The sequence below is a fragment of the Perca flavescens genome, chromosome 22 (assembly GCF_004354835.1).
Source record: "Perca flavescens isolate YP-PL-M2 chromosome 22, PFLA_1.0, whole genome shotgun sequence".
In the NCBI taxonomy this organism is placed as follows: Eukaryota; Metazoa; Chordata; class Actinopteri; order Perciformes; family Percidae; genus Perca; species Perca flavescens.
The window spans coordinates 9,890,491-9,907,188 of NC_041352.1; the positions used below are offsets into that span (position 1 = coordinate 9,890,491).

A 16,698-nucleotide genomic window follows, 5' to 3' on the forward strand; every position below is an offset into this window, starting at 1 on the left:
CAAAAAACACCATCTTTTTGTCATACTACACATCCTCTTTTCTTTTTCTGTTGAGCTCTCTGTTTTAGCTACAGAGTGAGGCATCTCACTTCTGTTCCATCTTTGTTGGGAGTTGCACATGCTCAGTACCTAGGTAAGGACTACTAGCATAGACTGTATATTATTAACAGTCTACGACTACTAGCCAGTCATAAGGACTACTAGCCAGTCAGAAGCAGAGTAGGGCGGGCCCTGTCAAACAAGCTAGTGGGATCCAACAATAACTTTTTCAACATCACAAAACTACCCGTATTTAATAGTGTCTTTAAAAGTAACACTAAGTGCACTTATGCATGCAAGTCCCTAAATTTGTGCTTAATAAACAAATTAGAACTCTTTTTCAGCCAATAAGGGGGAGGGGGGGTGTACCAGCACTCACAGGGGCTGAAGAGATGGTCCTCAGTCAGAACAGTGGTTGAAGCTTGTCGGCTGACCCCACTACCAACGAAACTGTTATTTATTTAGGAAATTGTGATGTGGCCTGCACTGTTGTAAAAACTAAATTTGAACGTTTTAAATTTACTTACAGGAAGATGATGTCACACCGCCAGCTGTCACAATGGAAGATAGAGAAAGACTATTGAGATTGACACCTTCTAAAATACCAGTCTAAATGATGGTGTACCACAATAAAACGTACACCTTATTTCTTTAACAGGGCAATGCTGGGTGGGGATTACAAGAACGAGTATGAGAGGCCATCCACTTCTACAGCCCAGCTTGGCTCTGTAAGATATTCAGCATTAGCCCATGACTTACAATGAAATTAGGAAGGCCTGGCACTGTGAAATTGTATGTAATTTTCAGTTCCTATAGCTCCCTGTGAAAACAGCTGGTCTACTTGGAGAAAAAGATCAGCCACGGTCTGTGCATGTATGGACAATTAACTCTAAGTGAAATTGTAATTAGAACTTAAACTATATAAATAAAAACCAAATGCTTTGTAGGGAAAAGAAGAATACATGGTGCAGGTTATGTTATTTGCAGAGCACACGCAAGCTTTCCACAGCATGAAATAACTAGTTATTTCTAAACTGTTTTGTCAGTTATAAATATGACTCATGATTGAGTTATCAGCTGTCCATTAACCCCAAGTGAATAAATCGAAAGGCTAATAACAAATTGCTCTACAAAAAGACTTTTATTCAATAACAGAAAACACACTTTGATAAAACCCTAATACACTCAGGAAAACACGGCTATTTTCAATTTTACATCAAATCATGTTTGGTCGATACATACAGTTGTTCAGCTGAACTAATCCCAACCTCTTATTGTGTTGCAGTTTCCTCCTGCCTTACTGGGAGCTCTATGCTGGGTTTCATACTAGGTGTTAATAATTACAACAATTACTTCCCAAAAGAATCAAAGGGAGCCCTCTGTTCAGTCTATTTTCCCTTCCTAAATTTGCCCGGCGTGGCTCCGGTCTTCTGCTTCTTTTTTGCTGATCCTTTAAGCTCAGGTTCCTAAGTAACGCAAAAAGGAATAAAAACAACTGAGTCCAACATTCAGAAGATAACATGTACAACATCACTACCTACTGTAAGAATAAACTGACAATGCACACATAATAAAGCAGCCTACTGAACACCTCTGCTTACGTTTTAAAAAAAGTTACTTTTTTAAGTAAGACTGAATATAGATTCTGACATTGGGTAGTGCACATTACATACTACTGTAGGTGGTCAGATTAATAATTACTTTAAGGCAATGATTTCATCATTTTGGAAACACATGACCTAAATGTACCTTTCGTTTGGAGGACAGAGATCCAGTGATGGTGAAGAAAGAGTCCAGTCGTCCCTGTGTGCTGCCCTGTCGGCTCTTCAGAATCTTCTTACAGCCGTTACGGATCCTGTCCTCACTGCACACACATACCCAAAGTAAGTCAATCAATTAAAACGGCCATGCTATTCTGCGCCTAAGCAGCATTTAGAAGATGGTGAGAAACAAAAGCGATTAACAGAACAAACTGAAATTGTGTCTCCTGTAAAGAGTTTATCCTGAAGAGACTCTGGTATGTGCTGTAAACCTTAAATCATATGTGAAAAGGCTGTGGGCTGTGCCTCTCTGCAGTGCAGCCTAGTGGTCAGATGGTGTATAAACAGCTGGTCTGATATAATTATTGGAACAACAGATGTCTTCATCATGACTATCAATGCAAGAAATCCTAATAAGCAATCAAAGAAGATGGATCCAGCACAGTGCTGAAAAGAATCTTCCGATGGTTCACCTGAACTGTTTCTCGGCGCACATGAACTGGATCAGTGCCTCCTCATCCGGCTCGTTCCACTTCAAATCCACTGTGGAACAATCCACCACTTCTGCCTTCAAGAACAAACCCCGGGCCTCCTTGTACAGCCAGTCCTCGGGTGCAGGGTGCTTCTGCGTGAAGGAAAGCAAGACACACGCAAAGAATCAGAACCAAACCTCCATGTTTAACTGCCGGAACTTCTGGATTGTAGCAGACATCGACTCACTTTGGGGTCAATGTTTTCTAAGATCTCCTCAATGCAGCCGTGCTGTCTGATCAGGTCAATGGCTCTCTTGGGGCCAATTCCCTTGATGGTGCCGCAGTAGTCACAGCCCAGCAGAATACACAGGTCTATGAACTAGGATGGACCGTGGAAAGAAAAAGGAGTTCACGTAAGAAAGAGCAAAATATCACTCTTGCACCTGCTCCACCGGTGTTTACAGTTCTAATTAGCAGGAGGACTGTGAATTTCAGGGAAATATTGGTCATGGCATGCCGACACTGCACTGTAGGGTGACAGCTTGCAGAGGGAACAATCAGCATGATGAAAGCAGAGCAGGTTGTTGAAATTTAACTCTTGAGTAAATATTGTGCTGCACCTTTCTCAAAGTAAAAAAAACAACATTACCTGTTCATTGGTCAGGCCGATGTCCTGCAGGATACGACTGAAGTGGAACTCTTGGATAGGAAGTTTCCTAAAACAAATAAAATCCCTTGATGTATTATAAAGTGCATAAAAGAATACATTGTCATTATTATTATTATTATTATTAGTGTTGTAACGAGGAGCATATGGTCTCCTCTTCCGAGCCTTAAATATACACAATTATTTAAGGGGATTTAATGGACGTCAGATGTTTAGGTTCATAATGACTGAGATGTGTTACCACCTCAATAAAACAAAGGAGAAAATACCGGGGACAGTAGTACTCTTTCATATGGTTTCATGGCTGTAGTACTTGTGTACTTGTTGTATGTGGTGTTTCTCCTGTAATATTTAGAGTGGGTTGGACAACCCAACAACACTGCCATCATTAAAATAGAAGATATTAATAACTTTGATAATTTGGCCACATTTTTCCACCAAACAATTAGAATTTTATTATTATCAAGTATAGAAATAAGATGAATTTACAGGTTTTATCAAAATACTGTAAGTGCCAGAACCAAAATAGGAGAAAACCTCAAGCCATGTCTATTCTCAGGACATCTCTGCTACGAGAAGGATGCTGTGATGGTGGGATGCAGGTGTAACATTACTTTGCTTCACTGGCAGTGAGGTGTCTGAGCAGGACGTTTGTCCCAAAGGTCAGCCCATCCATATCCTCTGTTGCTGTAGCAAAGACCTTCCCTTCTTTAACCAGAGCAGCACAGGTGGCCTCCGCCTCACATGGAGCCTGCAACACAAAACACATCAAATTACATTTCACTGAATTATTCACTCACACCTTTCCTGTTGCAAGTGATTACTCGGACATGGAGAGAAAAAAAAACGCTCTAGTTGCCAGGCATACAGTAGAGCAGGAGGCAGTTCACTGTACATTCACTTCAAATGCACTTCTTTAATTCATGGACATTTCCTTCCTAATGACACAATTTAAAAAAAACATTAGTTGTTTATGTTTAACATTACATTTTCTGTCTTTCAGACTTTTTTTTTTTTTTTTTTTTTTTTTTTATTTTTTTTTTCTTTATTTCTATAGGACAGCTCAGACTTGAAATGGGAGAGGAGAGGGGAGAATGACATGCAGCAAAGGGCCGCAGGTCGGAGTCAAACCCGCAGCCACTGCGTAAAGGTGTAAACCTCTATATATGCGCTCCCGCTCTACCAGGTGAGCTAACAAGGCGTCCGTCTTTCAGGCCCTTTTCAGCCTATTCTGACACTAAATATGCAACTGGAAAATAATGATAAACATGTTAGAAAGAGCACTGAAAAAGAAAAGTTTGCAAAAAACATTGTCAATACAAATGTGGAAATATTCTTAGAGCCAGCAAGAGTTGCAAAGTGAGAGTGGATCTTACCTCGATGAAGGGCACTCCCATCAGGGTCAGCAGCTTCTTACACTCATCATTATGCTGCCTGGTGACTTTTACCAGACGCTTGCTGAATTTGTCAATATTCTCTTGTTCCCCTGGGTGGAGACAAACCATTTTGCCCACATTTTAATACATAAAAGTAAAACGTTTTTACAATCTCTACCATGTAAACAAAACTTATTATATAACTTATATACATGACACTGATCACATTGGTTTACCCGTTAATTGGCAAAAAAAGCACACTGATTTTGATCTCCCATTAACAGTCAGGGCCTACATGAAAACACAGCACAATAAAGCCAGACTTGCACCACTCATGATTACGGTTTAGTAACATGAAAAAGTAACTGTACCCATTTCCTGGGCCTGAGCAAGCATCTTTTCAGCTTCTGCCCTCCTCTCCCCTCTCTTCTCCAGCTGGGGGTGACAAGAAGAGCAAAGACAGAGGAAGAGAAAGATGAAACAAGAGACAGAGGGCGTAGCTTACAAAAAACAAACCTAATTCATTATTGAAACAGGAAGATGAGAGCAAATATAAGTCTGTACAATTTTCATGTGACATATTTGCCTCTTTCTATTGCCAAATAAATGATTTACACATACAGACAGCGTTCAAATAGTTTTTGCTATCTATCGAACAACAAATTACAGAGACTAACACAGTGGTTAAACAAAGTACAGAGTGCCATTTTCAGAAACTCAAAAAAAACATCATGCCACATTTCTGATTACACTGTTGTTGACGTAAGAAGTGATCAAGATTACAGGTGAAATGCAAACAACAGCAATACTACACAGCAATAAAAAGAACTGGACAGCTACTCCCGCAATAACAGCATTCAGAGCCCATACTAACCTCTGCTGACTTGAGCTGTGGGGGCTTGCCGTCAAACACGTACACAGGTTTGATGCCGTTTTCCAGCATGCGGATTGTCCGGTAGAACATTCCCATCAGGTGGCTGAGAAAAAGAGCAGGTAGCAGACATATTTCAGCCTTGTGTCAAGATGTGAGCTACCTAGGGTAGGATTAATCCCAGAACTGTATCTCTAAAGTGTCCCCCACTATGACATCACAATCTGAATTTCAAAGTGTCTGTCTGTATTGCTGGGGGGTTGTACCTCGTTGTCTCGCCATCCTCATTCTGCAGAAGGTTCCCATCCTGTCGCACAGCAATCAGGAACTGGTACATACACATGGAGGCATCTATAGCAATTTTTCTGCCTGCAAAAGTTCAGAAAAGCAGTTTGGCATGTTAAAAACAGCAGTGGGTATCAAAACAATGTTTTACATTGCATTTTCCATATATAACCTGATTTTGATGCAAACCTTCAATCACTATATTATAAAGTAGTGTAAAGCAGTGATTCTCAAACTTTTTTTCAATAATGTACCCCCCTTTGAAATATTTTTTAGTAACGTACCCCCTGACGAGTGCAAAGCATTTTTGGTAGAAAAAAAAGGCTATATAAAGAGATACATTACAGCTCTGCACCATTTAGTGTCTGATTTACTTAAGCTTGTAACTGAAACACACTTAAATGTTACTTCAGATGTTTAGAATCCATAACTAAATACATTTTATTAATTATGCATGACTGATATATTTGAAATTAACATTTGTAAAAGGAATCTCACGTACCCCCTGCAGTACTCCAAAGTACCCCTAGGGGTACACGGACTCCCATTTGAGAAACACTGGTGTAAAGTATAGGGCTGCACAATATATAGTTTTTTTTTTTTTTTAAATCGTTCATCACGATATCAACTGGTGCAATATACACATTGAGTAAAGGCTGCGATTAAGTCATACTAGGGCTTTGTTAATACAAGACAAAAAAAATAACGTTTTCAACAATCAATTTGAAATTATTAGTACACCACTATGATACATTGTTGGGTAATGTTAACTACTGACTTATTTGGTCCCGGGCTCTATTAATCTTTATTGAATTACAAAGACCTACAATCTATGTTATACCTCCATATCCATATCCATATCCCATTTACCCAAGGAGATCATTAAACTTTAATTTGATCTAATTATCACTTCTTATGCAGGCCTCATCAATATGTAGGGGAAGAGACCCGTACCAAAGTAGTTCTTGATGTCTTGCTCTTTGATGGCACCGGGGGCCTGGTCAGCAATCAGCTTAGCAAGTCCGTGTATTCCCATTGTGTTGGGCTGAAGTTAAACTGCAATCACCAAAGTCTGAAAAACAACGAAATCATTTTAATTCTATTATCATATAGCTACATCCATCATCCTGACCACACTCGGAGCAATACGACCCAATTTTAAAAGTTTACATTTTGTTTACATATGTGCTGCTTTATTGGATCCATGCCGAATTCAAGACAATGTATTGGCAATATCTAAAACATAATGTAAGCTTGCTCTGTGAGTGTGGATTTACACTGAAAGACGGCCACATTAAATTGTCAGTTTATTTAAGGAAATCTGGGTTGCGGGGACCGAACGTATCCTGACCAGTCCGTTAGCTTTGCCGCACAGAGGTAGCTAAAAGCTGCATAGATACAGCTAGATGAAGGGCTAAAACATAAATAACGTCACACATATTCATAATGTAGATGCTTTTAGCGCAATAACTGTCACCGGTATGCGTTATATGTTTGATTACATGTTACTGTTTCAACTCACCAGTTAGCTGTTACACTCGAGTTTGTGCACACTTGTCCCCTGCGTCTCGGGCGCGAGGAATTACCTCTCTTTCGCGGGAAATCAAATAGCAGGCATAGCCTATCAATCTGTCGAGCACGGCATCGTCAAAGACGCTGAAGAAGTGCGCATCGATAGTGCAGGTACGATTAAACGGGTCTGAGTTCTAACGAGGAAGTAACGGAAAGGGCATTCGATTGGTTCATTGAGGTTGAAGGAAATCCGGTCAAAACAGCAAAATAATACAGTCGCTTAGGTAGAAGCTCAAACGGTTTAAATGTTGGTTTTTGGTGGCGTTAAAGCACAAAAGTAAACCACATTATTTTCAAATGGCTTGTGAGAGGGACATTTTACCGGCTGCGAGTAACCGGTAACGTCGGAGATGTATTTTTGTTTCTCCGCCCACTCCGGAAAACTCAACTGAGTCGTCGTTATTTTTATTAAGGTGACGTGGAGTCGGACCCCTCTTCTACTGTCGCATGTGTCAATAAAAAAAGTACTTGGTACCCGGATATGATCGCAATGAATGCATAATAGGTTGGGACATTTCACCGAGGATTTTCAAGATGTACAGCTGTAAATCTTTACATTGAGCTCCATCATCTGCGCATACCGGAGCAGAGGAGACTGTCGGGGCCTGGAGTCCGAGAAATCCGGCAGACAGACAGGTTTTGTTGGATCTGCAGCATTTGGAACTGAAGTGACATAACATAACAGTGAAACTGGTAGTGCATATTTTTCTAACCTCTTGCCTGTAGTCATTTGCTGTCTTGGTGAGTCGGGGCTGAAAATGAATAAAGCAGTGTTGATGTAGGCTAGATAAGTTGACTGTTTTGTGTGACTCAGTGAGGCCCCTCATTATTATCACGTTTATTTCCATGGAATCTGCTGAACAAATAGGAGGTGCCCTGCGTTTTGTGGCACTTTTTTTACTTGACCTTCCTTAGTCTTAGTGCAGTAAATTAGGGAATAGACCAGTTATTTCTTATTTCTTATACTTAACTCACTGTCAGTACAAATAGTTTTTAAAAGCACGACTGCTTTGGCATAGTGCTATAGTTGTCAGTTGCTGCTGTTGTTATTTGTCCAGCTAATATAATTCTGAGAACCCCCCAAGTTTTTAGATGTAACAAAAAAAACAAAAAAACAACCTTGGCTGTCCTGGCACTACAAAGTTCAGGAGGTCCGGACCTGCAGGTGTGATGCTACTCTAAAGAGGCATAAGAGGAAACAGTCTGACACAGGGGATCATTGATTATTGACAAGTGATCAGCTTCTTGAGACTTCACCTTTTTGCTGAAACTCGACAGAGAGCACACCTAGGCCAGTGCCACGCTGTATGCTACTCTGGTCAGAAACCAGCTAAATCCATATTTTAGTGTGAGAAAAAAAATGACCACTATTTAGCATCCACATACACTCTCCTTCAGGGGCATTCACATTTAAACTAAAATCTGCTGTCACCATCTGCATTCCAACTTTTATTTAACATTAACACTGAAAGTCAGCATAGTGATGCAGAACACAGGCAAGACATTTTTATCAACTAGATTTTAATTGCATTAATAATGCAATTAAACTCACAGACCAATCCCAAATTTTGCATTGTGACATCTGACCATGGATCAACCATGGACCATAGATCAGCCTCTTAAATTCCTTTTTATATATCAAAAGTGATGAGACCTGTTTTGCTTTGTGATGTTGAAGACACAATTTGTATTGCTAAACTATTGATTTTTAATACATAGTTATGGTAGGTCATTAGTTTTGTACATGCAGGGCTTTCCTCAAAGAAAAAAGGAAACAATGGCGCTGTTGCATCATCATTTCCCTTTCAAAATGTGGTGTTGTGCATGCAAGTTTAGTATGCAGTGTACAAACTGTGTTTCTATTTTGAAATTGAAAGCAACATCTAACTGTGGAATTCTGGGGAGACCCCTGTAGTGTTAAAAAAAAAAATAGCCGACAGATGCTCATTTAATTATAGTCAAAAGGCCCCTCTGGACTAATACAACTGATGAAATACATTGTAACTAATTGTGGTTACACAGTGTCTCACAGTTCTGTCTGAGTGTTTCTCAAATGCCTGCTGTGTTTGTTAGACCGTTAAGGGAGTGACATTGCATAAAATGTTCCACTTGACACATAAATCCTCACATATCAAGTATAAGTGGCATGGACATGACCTAATTTCCTGACTTGAAATGAGAGGCATACTGTAAGTCTCAGGACAGACCGTCTAGTTTAAATCACAGCTGTCCCCCATGAACTGATGAACTGTCCATCTTTGCAACAGGGGTTATGCAGTGTGGAATAGGACACCTGCCAGGTGGCTGCAAGAGGACGATGGGCCTGCACTGCGTCTTGATCCTGTGCTTGTTCTCAGGCTGGGTTGTGGGCTACAAGCAGGGGGAGAACGTGACTCTCTATGTCAACAAAGTGGGTCCTTATCATAACCCCCAGGAGACATATCACTACTACACCCTGCCTGTTTGCAGGCCGGAGAAGGTCAGTCTTTATTCTGTTTCACTGTGTATTAATGGGCTACTGAAATCCACAAAGGAACTGTAGAATATGTTGTCATGCTAAATGTAGACACTAATGTGGATACCACTAATAAGGATAACACATACATCTCTACATATCTTGTCAAATGTGTTTATCTGAAAGGTCCTGTAGCTCCATCTGGCCACAAAATGGAAATGTTAAAATGATTCTAAAAAAGGGTCCAACGAAATGGCTCTGAGATGGCATTTTTTTCCTATGCCGATGTGTTTACTTGTGAGCAAGACGTAGCATTAAAAGGGATTTTATTTGAGACTTTATTTTGGGACTTCACTGATGAGGGCTTGGTTGGATTGTTGCAAAATCTATGAACAATTTTTAATGAATACAGAATAATTAAAATGGTCTTACAGGAAAAAATATGTTCAAATGTATTTTTGAATTTCCATTTATTATTTACCCACCTTTTTTCAGTCACTGCTTTCCACAATTTACAATAGCAGCAACTTATTTATTACCCACCATTATGGGATATGGTACTTCAACACCAAGCACGCACTGATGAAGTGTGATTGTAGCCACTTGTGTTTTTGTTTTCAGTTTGCCCGCTATGACTACATCATTGCTGTGTTCGCTGTTTTGAAATCACTTGCTCACAGAATTGTGACCAGCTAATGCTTTGTGCTGCTTTTTTTACACTCTGTTACTCATATTGTAAGACTTCTTCTTCAGGTGCATCACAAGTCCCTGAGTCTAGGGGAAGTGTTGGATGGTGACAGGATGGCAGAGTCCTTATATTACATCCGATTCAGAGAGAACGTGGAGAAAAAAACACTTTGCAAGCTCACTCTTTCAGAGAAACAGGTATTTATTTACAGACCGGGATAGTAACACTTAACACTTCTACTACCAGACATCTTGGGTTAAGCTTTGATACTCTGGGCTCATGGTGGATTTAAGCTGTTTATACTTTATTAAGTGGCTCAATTTTAAATTGAAATTACTGTATGTCATAAATGGTCAGTGGATGGTAGATGATGCAAGACAAGGATCATTTTATATGACAAATTTTGCAGTTACTTTTAATAATTATCATTGCTTAACATTTCCTCGGGTAGATGGTTTTCTTGGATATGCTAGTCTATATTTTAAAACGATTAAAAGGCTGGGGCCCTTGAATGCATGGGATGTGATCGCGGATATGTTTTGTGTGTGTCAGGTGGACGAACTTCGTGAGGCTATCGAGGAACTGTTCTACTTTGAGTTTGTCCTGGATGACATTCCAATCTGGGGTTTTGTGGGATACATAGAGGAGAGTGGCTTCCTGCCTCACAGCCACAAGGTAAATTCATTTGTGCTTCTGAAAGATTGGAAGATATTTGGAGTAGATTGGATTCCATCAGGGAAACAAAAAGAAAGACCGATGCAAAGTATTATGCAAAGTTCCCGTTTCAGCTGAACCAAATTCACTGTCATTGTTCTTATCTCTCACTCGCTCCTTTTTCTTCTCTCTCTCTCTCTCTCTCTCTCTCTTTTGTTCTGTCTTTTTCTCTCTCCTTTTCCCTTTCTCCCAACAGGTGGGTTTGTGGACTCACCTGGACTTCAACATCGAGTATAATGGCGACTCAGTGATCTTCGCCAACGTCTCAGTAAAAGACGTCAAACCTGTTCCCCTGGAGGAGGGTGCGGGTGCAGCGGTGGGCGTAGTCGGAGTGGGCGGAGGCAGCCTGACGGTCACCCACACCTACAGCGTGCGCTGGTTCGAGTCCCCCCTGCCTCACGCCCGGAGATCCGAGCGCCTACGAGACTACTCGTTCTTCCCCAAAACACTGGAGATCCACTGGCTCTCCATCATTAACTCACTGGTGCTGGTGGTGCTGCTGCTGGGCTTCGTCATCATCATCCTAATGCGGGTCCTTAAAAATGACTTTGCCAGGTCAGTCAGCAAAGGAGCTAAAGTGGTTATTTTTGGAGCCAATGTATTGGAAACTTTATCTTCCATGTCTTTTAAATAAATATTAAAAGGATATAGTGAATGAAAGGCTGACAAAGACTTCAACGCAACGTCAGCATCACTTTGGGTAAGAAATCTTAGGGAAAAAACATTTAGGCTATAAAGGCTATTGAAATATCTTAAATATAGTTATGTTACATTTGAATTGTTTACCAATGCAATAACAAATTAGTCAACTTACAGAAAATGAATCTACAGTGATTTGGAATAGCTTTGTTTTCTTGTTTTTCTTACAATTTGTCATAACAAGCAATATGAAGACATCACCTTGTGGTCTGGGAAATTTTAAAAGCATTTCTCACAATTTTGACAGTATAAAATGTCATCACAAAATCATTTGATTAGTTGAAAAGACAATAAACACATTGGTCAAAAATAGAAATAGTCAGTACCGTAGTTGCAGCCCTAATTGTACTTTTTATTTGTACTTGCTGCAATCAGGTAGGAAAGGATACCAGTTGCATATACATTTCTTAAATATTATGGCCTTAAATGTATACATTGTGGCTTTTATCATGCTGGAAATTATACATAAGTCTAGCTACAGGGTAGTTTGGATATTGTATACTTGCAGGCATAAGCCCCTCTGACATCTGCCTTGCATACAGCAGGTTTTCTCCTGAAATTGTGTGAAGTTGATGTGTTTCTTTGTGCACTATTCCATGCAGACCTTAATTTAATCCAAATTAAAGGTGAAACTTGTGGACGTCTCCTGCTCGTCAGGTACATGATAACATCCTGAGTGAAAGCATTTTCCCCCTCACCTGCAGGTATAATGTGGAGGAGGAGGGCGGCTGTGATGATCTGGACCAGGGAGACAATGGCTGGAAGATCATACACACTGATGTCTTCAGGTTTCCCCCTTACAAAAGCCTGCTGTGTGCCGTGCTGGGAGTGGGGGCTCAGTTCCTTACTCTTGCCACAGGTGAGCATTCATTCTGAAATACACCCAAACACAGCAGCACACGCGGCTGAACGTGGACACACACACATGGACACACAGAGTGACATAACAACTAGAAACCACATAATGGCATATACACGCAATTCATATGTAGAGACCCTTAGATGCAGGAGTCTGATCACTCTAATCCCTCCCCATTGCTATAGGAATCATCTTTATGGCATTGCTGGGAATGTTCAATGTGCACCGCCATGGTGCCATCAACTCTGCAGCTATCGTCCTGTACGCTCTCACCAGCTGTGTGTCAGGCTACGTGTCATGCAGCTTCTACACACAGATCAACGGCCAGCGCTGGGTGTGGAACATCATCCTCACCTCGTCGCTCTTCTCCGGTGAGTCCGACATAAGAAGGGTTTGGGATCACTTCACACTTTGGTTGTAAGCGCAGGGTAAAAAAGTTCGTAGAGCGCTTGAACATGTACTGAAGCCTGAAACGTTTTCACAAATAAACCATGTTCATTTACTTACTGATAATGAAAACTCAATTTGTCTGTAATGGATTCAGATATATTCAGATGTTTTTATACCCATTTCTTTCCATCCATTCTCCATCCTTGCTTAGTTTGCTCTTTATTTCCTCCTGTTTCTCCCCACTACTCTCACATTATTTCTGTCAGCATTTTTTTATTCATTGCAAAATTAGGTAATCAACTTGAAGGATTTTTAGGAAAACATGATAACAAACGGATACCGATCATTTTTAATCCAACTGTTTATCTTAGTTTGCCACATATTGTAAATGAAATTTCAAAATTTAAATGCTTATTCTTTTAAATTTAGCTGCTGGCTGAGACGAACCAGCCCTTTCTCCCCCTTTCAGCGGTTAATCCACATGGCTAATTATTATGCATGTCAATGACATTGTCGGACCTTGCCAGTAAAGGTGTAAATAGCAGCTACACCTCAGCAGGGGAAGGACTGATACTGACTGATGTTTATGACAAATACATCTCTTAAATCTCTTTATTCTTTCTAAACTCAGTATGAGTTTATACAGTGACTTTGCTGTTTAAAACCTTTCTGTTGCTGCTGTTACATTATTTTCGTTGTACAATGTGACAATGCTGCCCTACTCAGTTAATCATTTATTCATTCATCTATAATGAATTAACAGCATTCACACTTTGCAGGAGTACTTTGTTCAGGTTCAGGAAGTTGTTTGAAAAAAACAGCCCTCTGGCACATACAACTTCCTGGTCTTATTCAAAGTGCTCTAAGCGATGTCACACGTATTTTAGGCTACTCATTTTTGGTCACATACAGCAAACATCTCCTCACTATCCGCGAGCTGCCTGTCCCCTGAACACACTGTAAAAAAATGCGGCCTCTATAGACAGCCCAGGCTCCACAAACGGCAACAAAGAAAAATTGGACAAAACGGGATGAGGAGGAGGGAGGGGCGAGCTAGCCTCGTTTTGTTTGAAAATACTTCGAACGTCAACAAGAAGTGCCATCACCCAACATCGCTTAGAGCACCTTTAAGTTATTAAAGGTCCAATGACATGGTGCTCTTTGGATGCTTTTATATAGGCCGTAGTGGTCCCCTAATACTGTATCTAAAGTCTCTTTCCCGAAATTCAGCCATGGTGCAGAATTACAGCTACTAGAGCCAGTCCCACAATGAGCTTTCCATAGGATGTGCCATTTCTGTGTCTGTAGCTATTGAGGAGGAGAGTGGGAGGTGCAAGGTGGAGGGTGGGGGTGTGACTTTGACCAACTGCCACTTTGCTCGTTTGAAAGCCATGATGTCTCTCTCATGGGTGGGCCAAATTCTCTGGGCGGGCAAAGCAGAGAAAGGGGAGGTAACCTTGCTCCTTATGACCTCATAAGGAGCAAGATTCCAGATCGGCCCATCTGAGCTTTCATTTTCTCAAAGGCAGAGTAGGATACCCAGGGCTCGGTTTACACCTATCACCATTTCAAGCCAATTGGGGACCATAGGCAGGCTGGGGGAACTCATTAATGTTAAAAAACCTCATAAAGTGAAATTTTCATGCCATGGGACCAGCCGTATCATCATCAATCATTATATTTTCATCATTAAAAACACTGATATAATGGGTAATTTTTTAGCAGTACTCTGGGCCACAGTTTCCCAAAGAATTACCTGGAATAATTAAAAACAATGTCCATCCTTTAATCAATTGGCCCTTCATTCCCACAGCTCCTCTGTTCCTGACATGGAGTGTTGTTAACTCGATCCACTGGTGGAGCGGCTCCACTCAGGCTCTGCCGGCCACCACTGTGCTCCTCATTCTGGGTGCGTGGGTGCTGGTGGGCTTTCCACTCACTGTCATCGGCGGCATTGTGGGAAAGAACCGAGCCGGCAGCTTCCAGGCGCCATGCCGCACTCGCAACATCGCCCGGCAGATCCCCACGCAGCCCTGGTACAAACACACGGCTGTACACATGGCCATCGGCGGATTCCTGCCATTCAGGTGAGATGTCTTTGTGTGTGAAAAAGAGCTGCTTGGCTCATAGGGTGAATACCTAGATTAACACTAAAGGTAAAGAGAGCTTTTCTCTAAATCACCATTCAACGGTTAATATGACCACTGTAGTAGTCATATATAAAAATATTTCCATTATCAAAATTAGATTTTTGGTAGCAATAATGACATTGCACGATGAGATTTTATTTGTACGTCAAGAATGGAAATAGGATAATTAATTGTCAAAGAATGAAAATATAATGGAGGTCCCTAATTTGAATGTATTTCTACACTTATTGGTGTTCTGTTTTTTAGCTTTTGTATTACTTATAGGTCCAGAATAGTTTGGAGAATGTGTATAATCTACTCTGCAAAAGTTTTCCGTAAAAGTTTCTTTGTCATCTTGACTGACGGAGCCGTTTTTTTAAAATTACTATTCTAAGGATGTATTCACCGTGATGAGAAAAAAATATTACAGCCTATTGAATTTAATTATTTCTTCGATAATTATTTTTTTTTTCCTCCCCCAGTGCCATCTCAGTGGAGCTGTACTACATCTTTGCCACGGTTTGGGGCAGAGAGCACTACACCCTCTATGGCATCCTGCTGTGCGTCTTCGCCATCCTCCTCTCAGTGGGAGCCTGCATCTCTGTTGCTCTCACCTACTTCCTGTTGTCTGGCGAAGACCACCGGTGGTGGTGGCGGAGTGTCCTGAGCACCGGCTCCACTGGCCTCTTCATCTTTGTCTACTCTGTTTTCTACTACCGGAACCGGTCCTCTATGAGCGGCCTGGTGCAGAGCACCGAGTTCTTTGGTTACTCTCTGCTCACAGCGATGGTGTTCTCGCTGATGCTGGGCAGCGTATCGTTCTGGGCCTCACTGGCATTTATTCGCTACATCTACCGTAGTCTCAAGATGGACTAGACATCAAATGTGCATACCAGACGTATGGCTATAAACAAACATTCCCTCATAGCACACATGGACAATCGTCATTCTCCTCTCTTGCTTTCAGTCGTATACCACACACAGACCTCCAATGTGGGAGGAGAAACAGGGGCCTTTATCTTGATTTGACAGGAGCTAATGGTTGAACTCGAGCCATCATTGTTGTAATAAGGGACAGTTGGTTGGATGGCCAGATGAAGGATGAGCTGGGGAGGGCGATAGTGTGTTTAATGATAAAATGGGATATTTCAGTACAAAGGGACGATTGTTTATCAGGAGTGAATGGTTCAAATGTATGAGATACATGAGTGAATGGATTTAATAAATGTAGTGTGGCATGACATCTGCTCTGGTTCCTACTTGGTCTACCAAGGCTTGGCCGGCTCTTTATTTCCCCCATCATACCAGTTACCCACTGAGACAGCTGACTTGTACTTTAGTTTTAATTATGCTGCAGTTCAACGGTTATTACTCCCCCCCCCCACACACACAATTGTAGCCACCTTTTCAATAGAACCTAAACATTGTTTTGCACTGGCCTTGTCAAGCTGTACGTGGCCCTGCAGCCGATTAGAGGAATAATGAAATGTAGATTGAAGAGCTATTGCAAATATTGGTGATGGGAGCAATATTATTGTATTATGGTCAGCATTGACCACAATTTTGGTTCTGTAAATAGTCTTTTCAATAAATGCTTTTTAATACAATATTGCCAGCAAACATTACTTGACTATTTAACCCACATTTATACATTTTCCTTTAAATTATTTAACAATTTTAAGAGCATAGCCAATTAAAAAGTGATGAAATGCTAGAGTTAT

The 16,698-nt window shown here is 40.9% G+C and overlaps 2 protein-coding genes across 5 annotated transcripts; one reads left to right on the plus strand and one right to left on the minus strand.

Annotated features, from left to right (window-relative positions):
* Positions 1-1,161: 1,161 nt before the first annotated feature.
* fen1 (flap structure-specific endonuclease 1) lies at positions 1,162-7,129 on the minus strand. The gene is made up of 12 exons (XM_028569753.1): positions 6,994-7,129; positions 6,426-6,543; positions 5,453-5,555; positions 5,190-5,292; positions 4,687-4,750; positions 4,316-4,425; positions 3,554-3,690; positions 2,922-2,988; positions 2,520-2,651; positions 2,273-2,424; positions 1,789-1,903; positions 1,162-1,505 (listed from the first exon to the last, which is right to left on the minus strand). The coding sequence occupies exons 2-12, from the start codon at positions 6,505-6,507 to the stop codon at positions 1,428-1,430; spliced, it is 1,143 nt and encodes a 380-aa protein (XP_028425554.1). The 5' UTR covers positions 6,508-6,543; positions 6,994-7,129; the 3' UTR covers positions 1,162-1,427.
* Positions 7,118-16,584, plus strand: tm9sf1 (transmembrane 9 superfamily member 1). 4 transcript variants are annotated; one of them, XM_028569751.1, is made up of 9 exons: positions 7,118-7,154; positions 9,311-9,522; positions 10,252-10,383; positions 10,739-10,861; positions 11,097-11,455; positions 12,304-12,458; positions 12,644-12,829; positions 14,662-14,935; positions 15,460-16,584. In XM_028569751.1, the coding sequence occupies exons 2-9, from the start codon at positions 9,316-9,318 to the stop codon at positions 15,851-15,853; spliced, it is 1,830 nt and encodes a 609-aa protein (XP_028425552.1). In that variant the 5' UTR covers positions 7,118-7,154; positions 9,311-9,315; the 3' UTR covers positions 15,854-16,584. The 4 variants fall into 4 exon arrangements, with proteins under 4 accessions (XP_028425552.1, XP_028425549.1, XP_028425550.1 ...); XM_028569748.1 differs by lacking the exon at positions 7,118-7,154 and adding an exon at positions 7,172-7,736; XM_028569749.1 differs by lacking the exon at positions 7,118-7,154 and adding an exon at positions 7,172-7,679.
* The last annotated feature ends 114 nt before the right edge of the window (positions 16,585-16,698 follow it).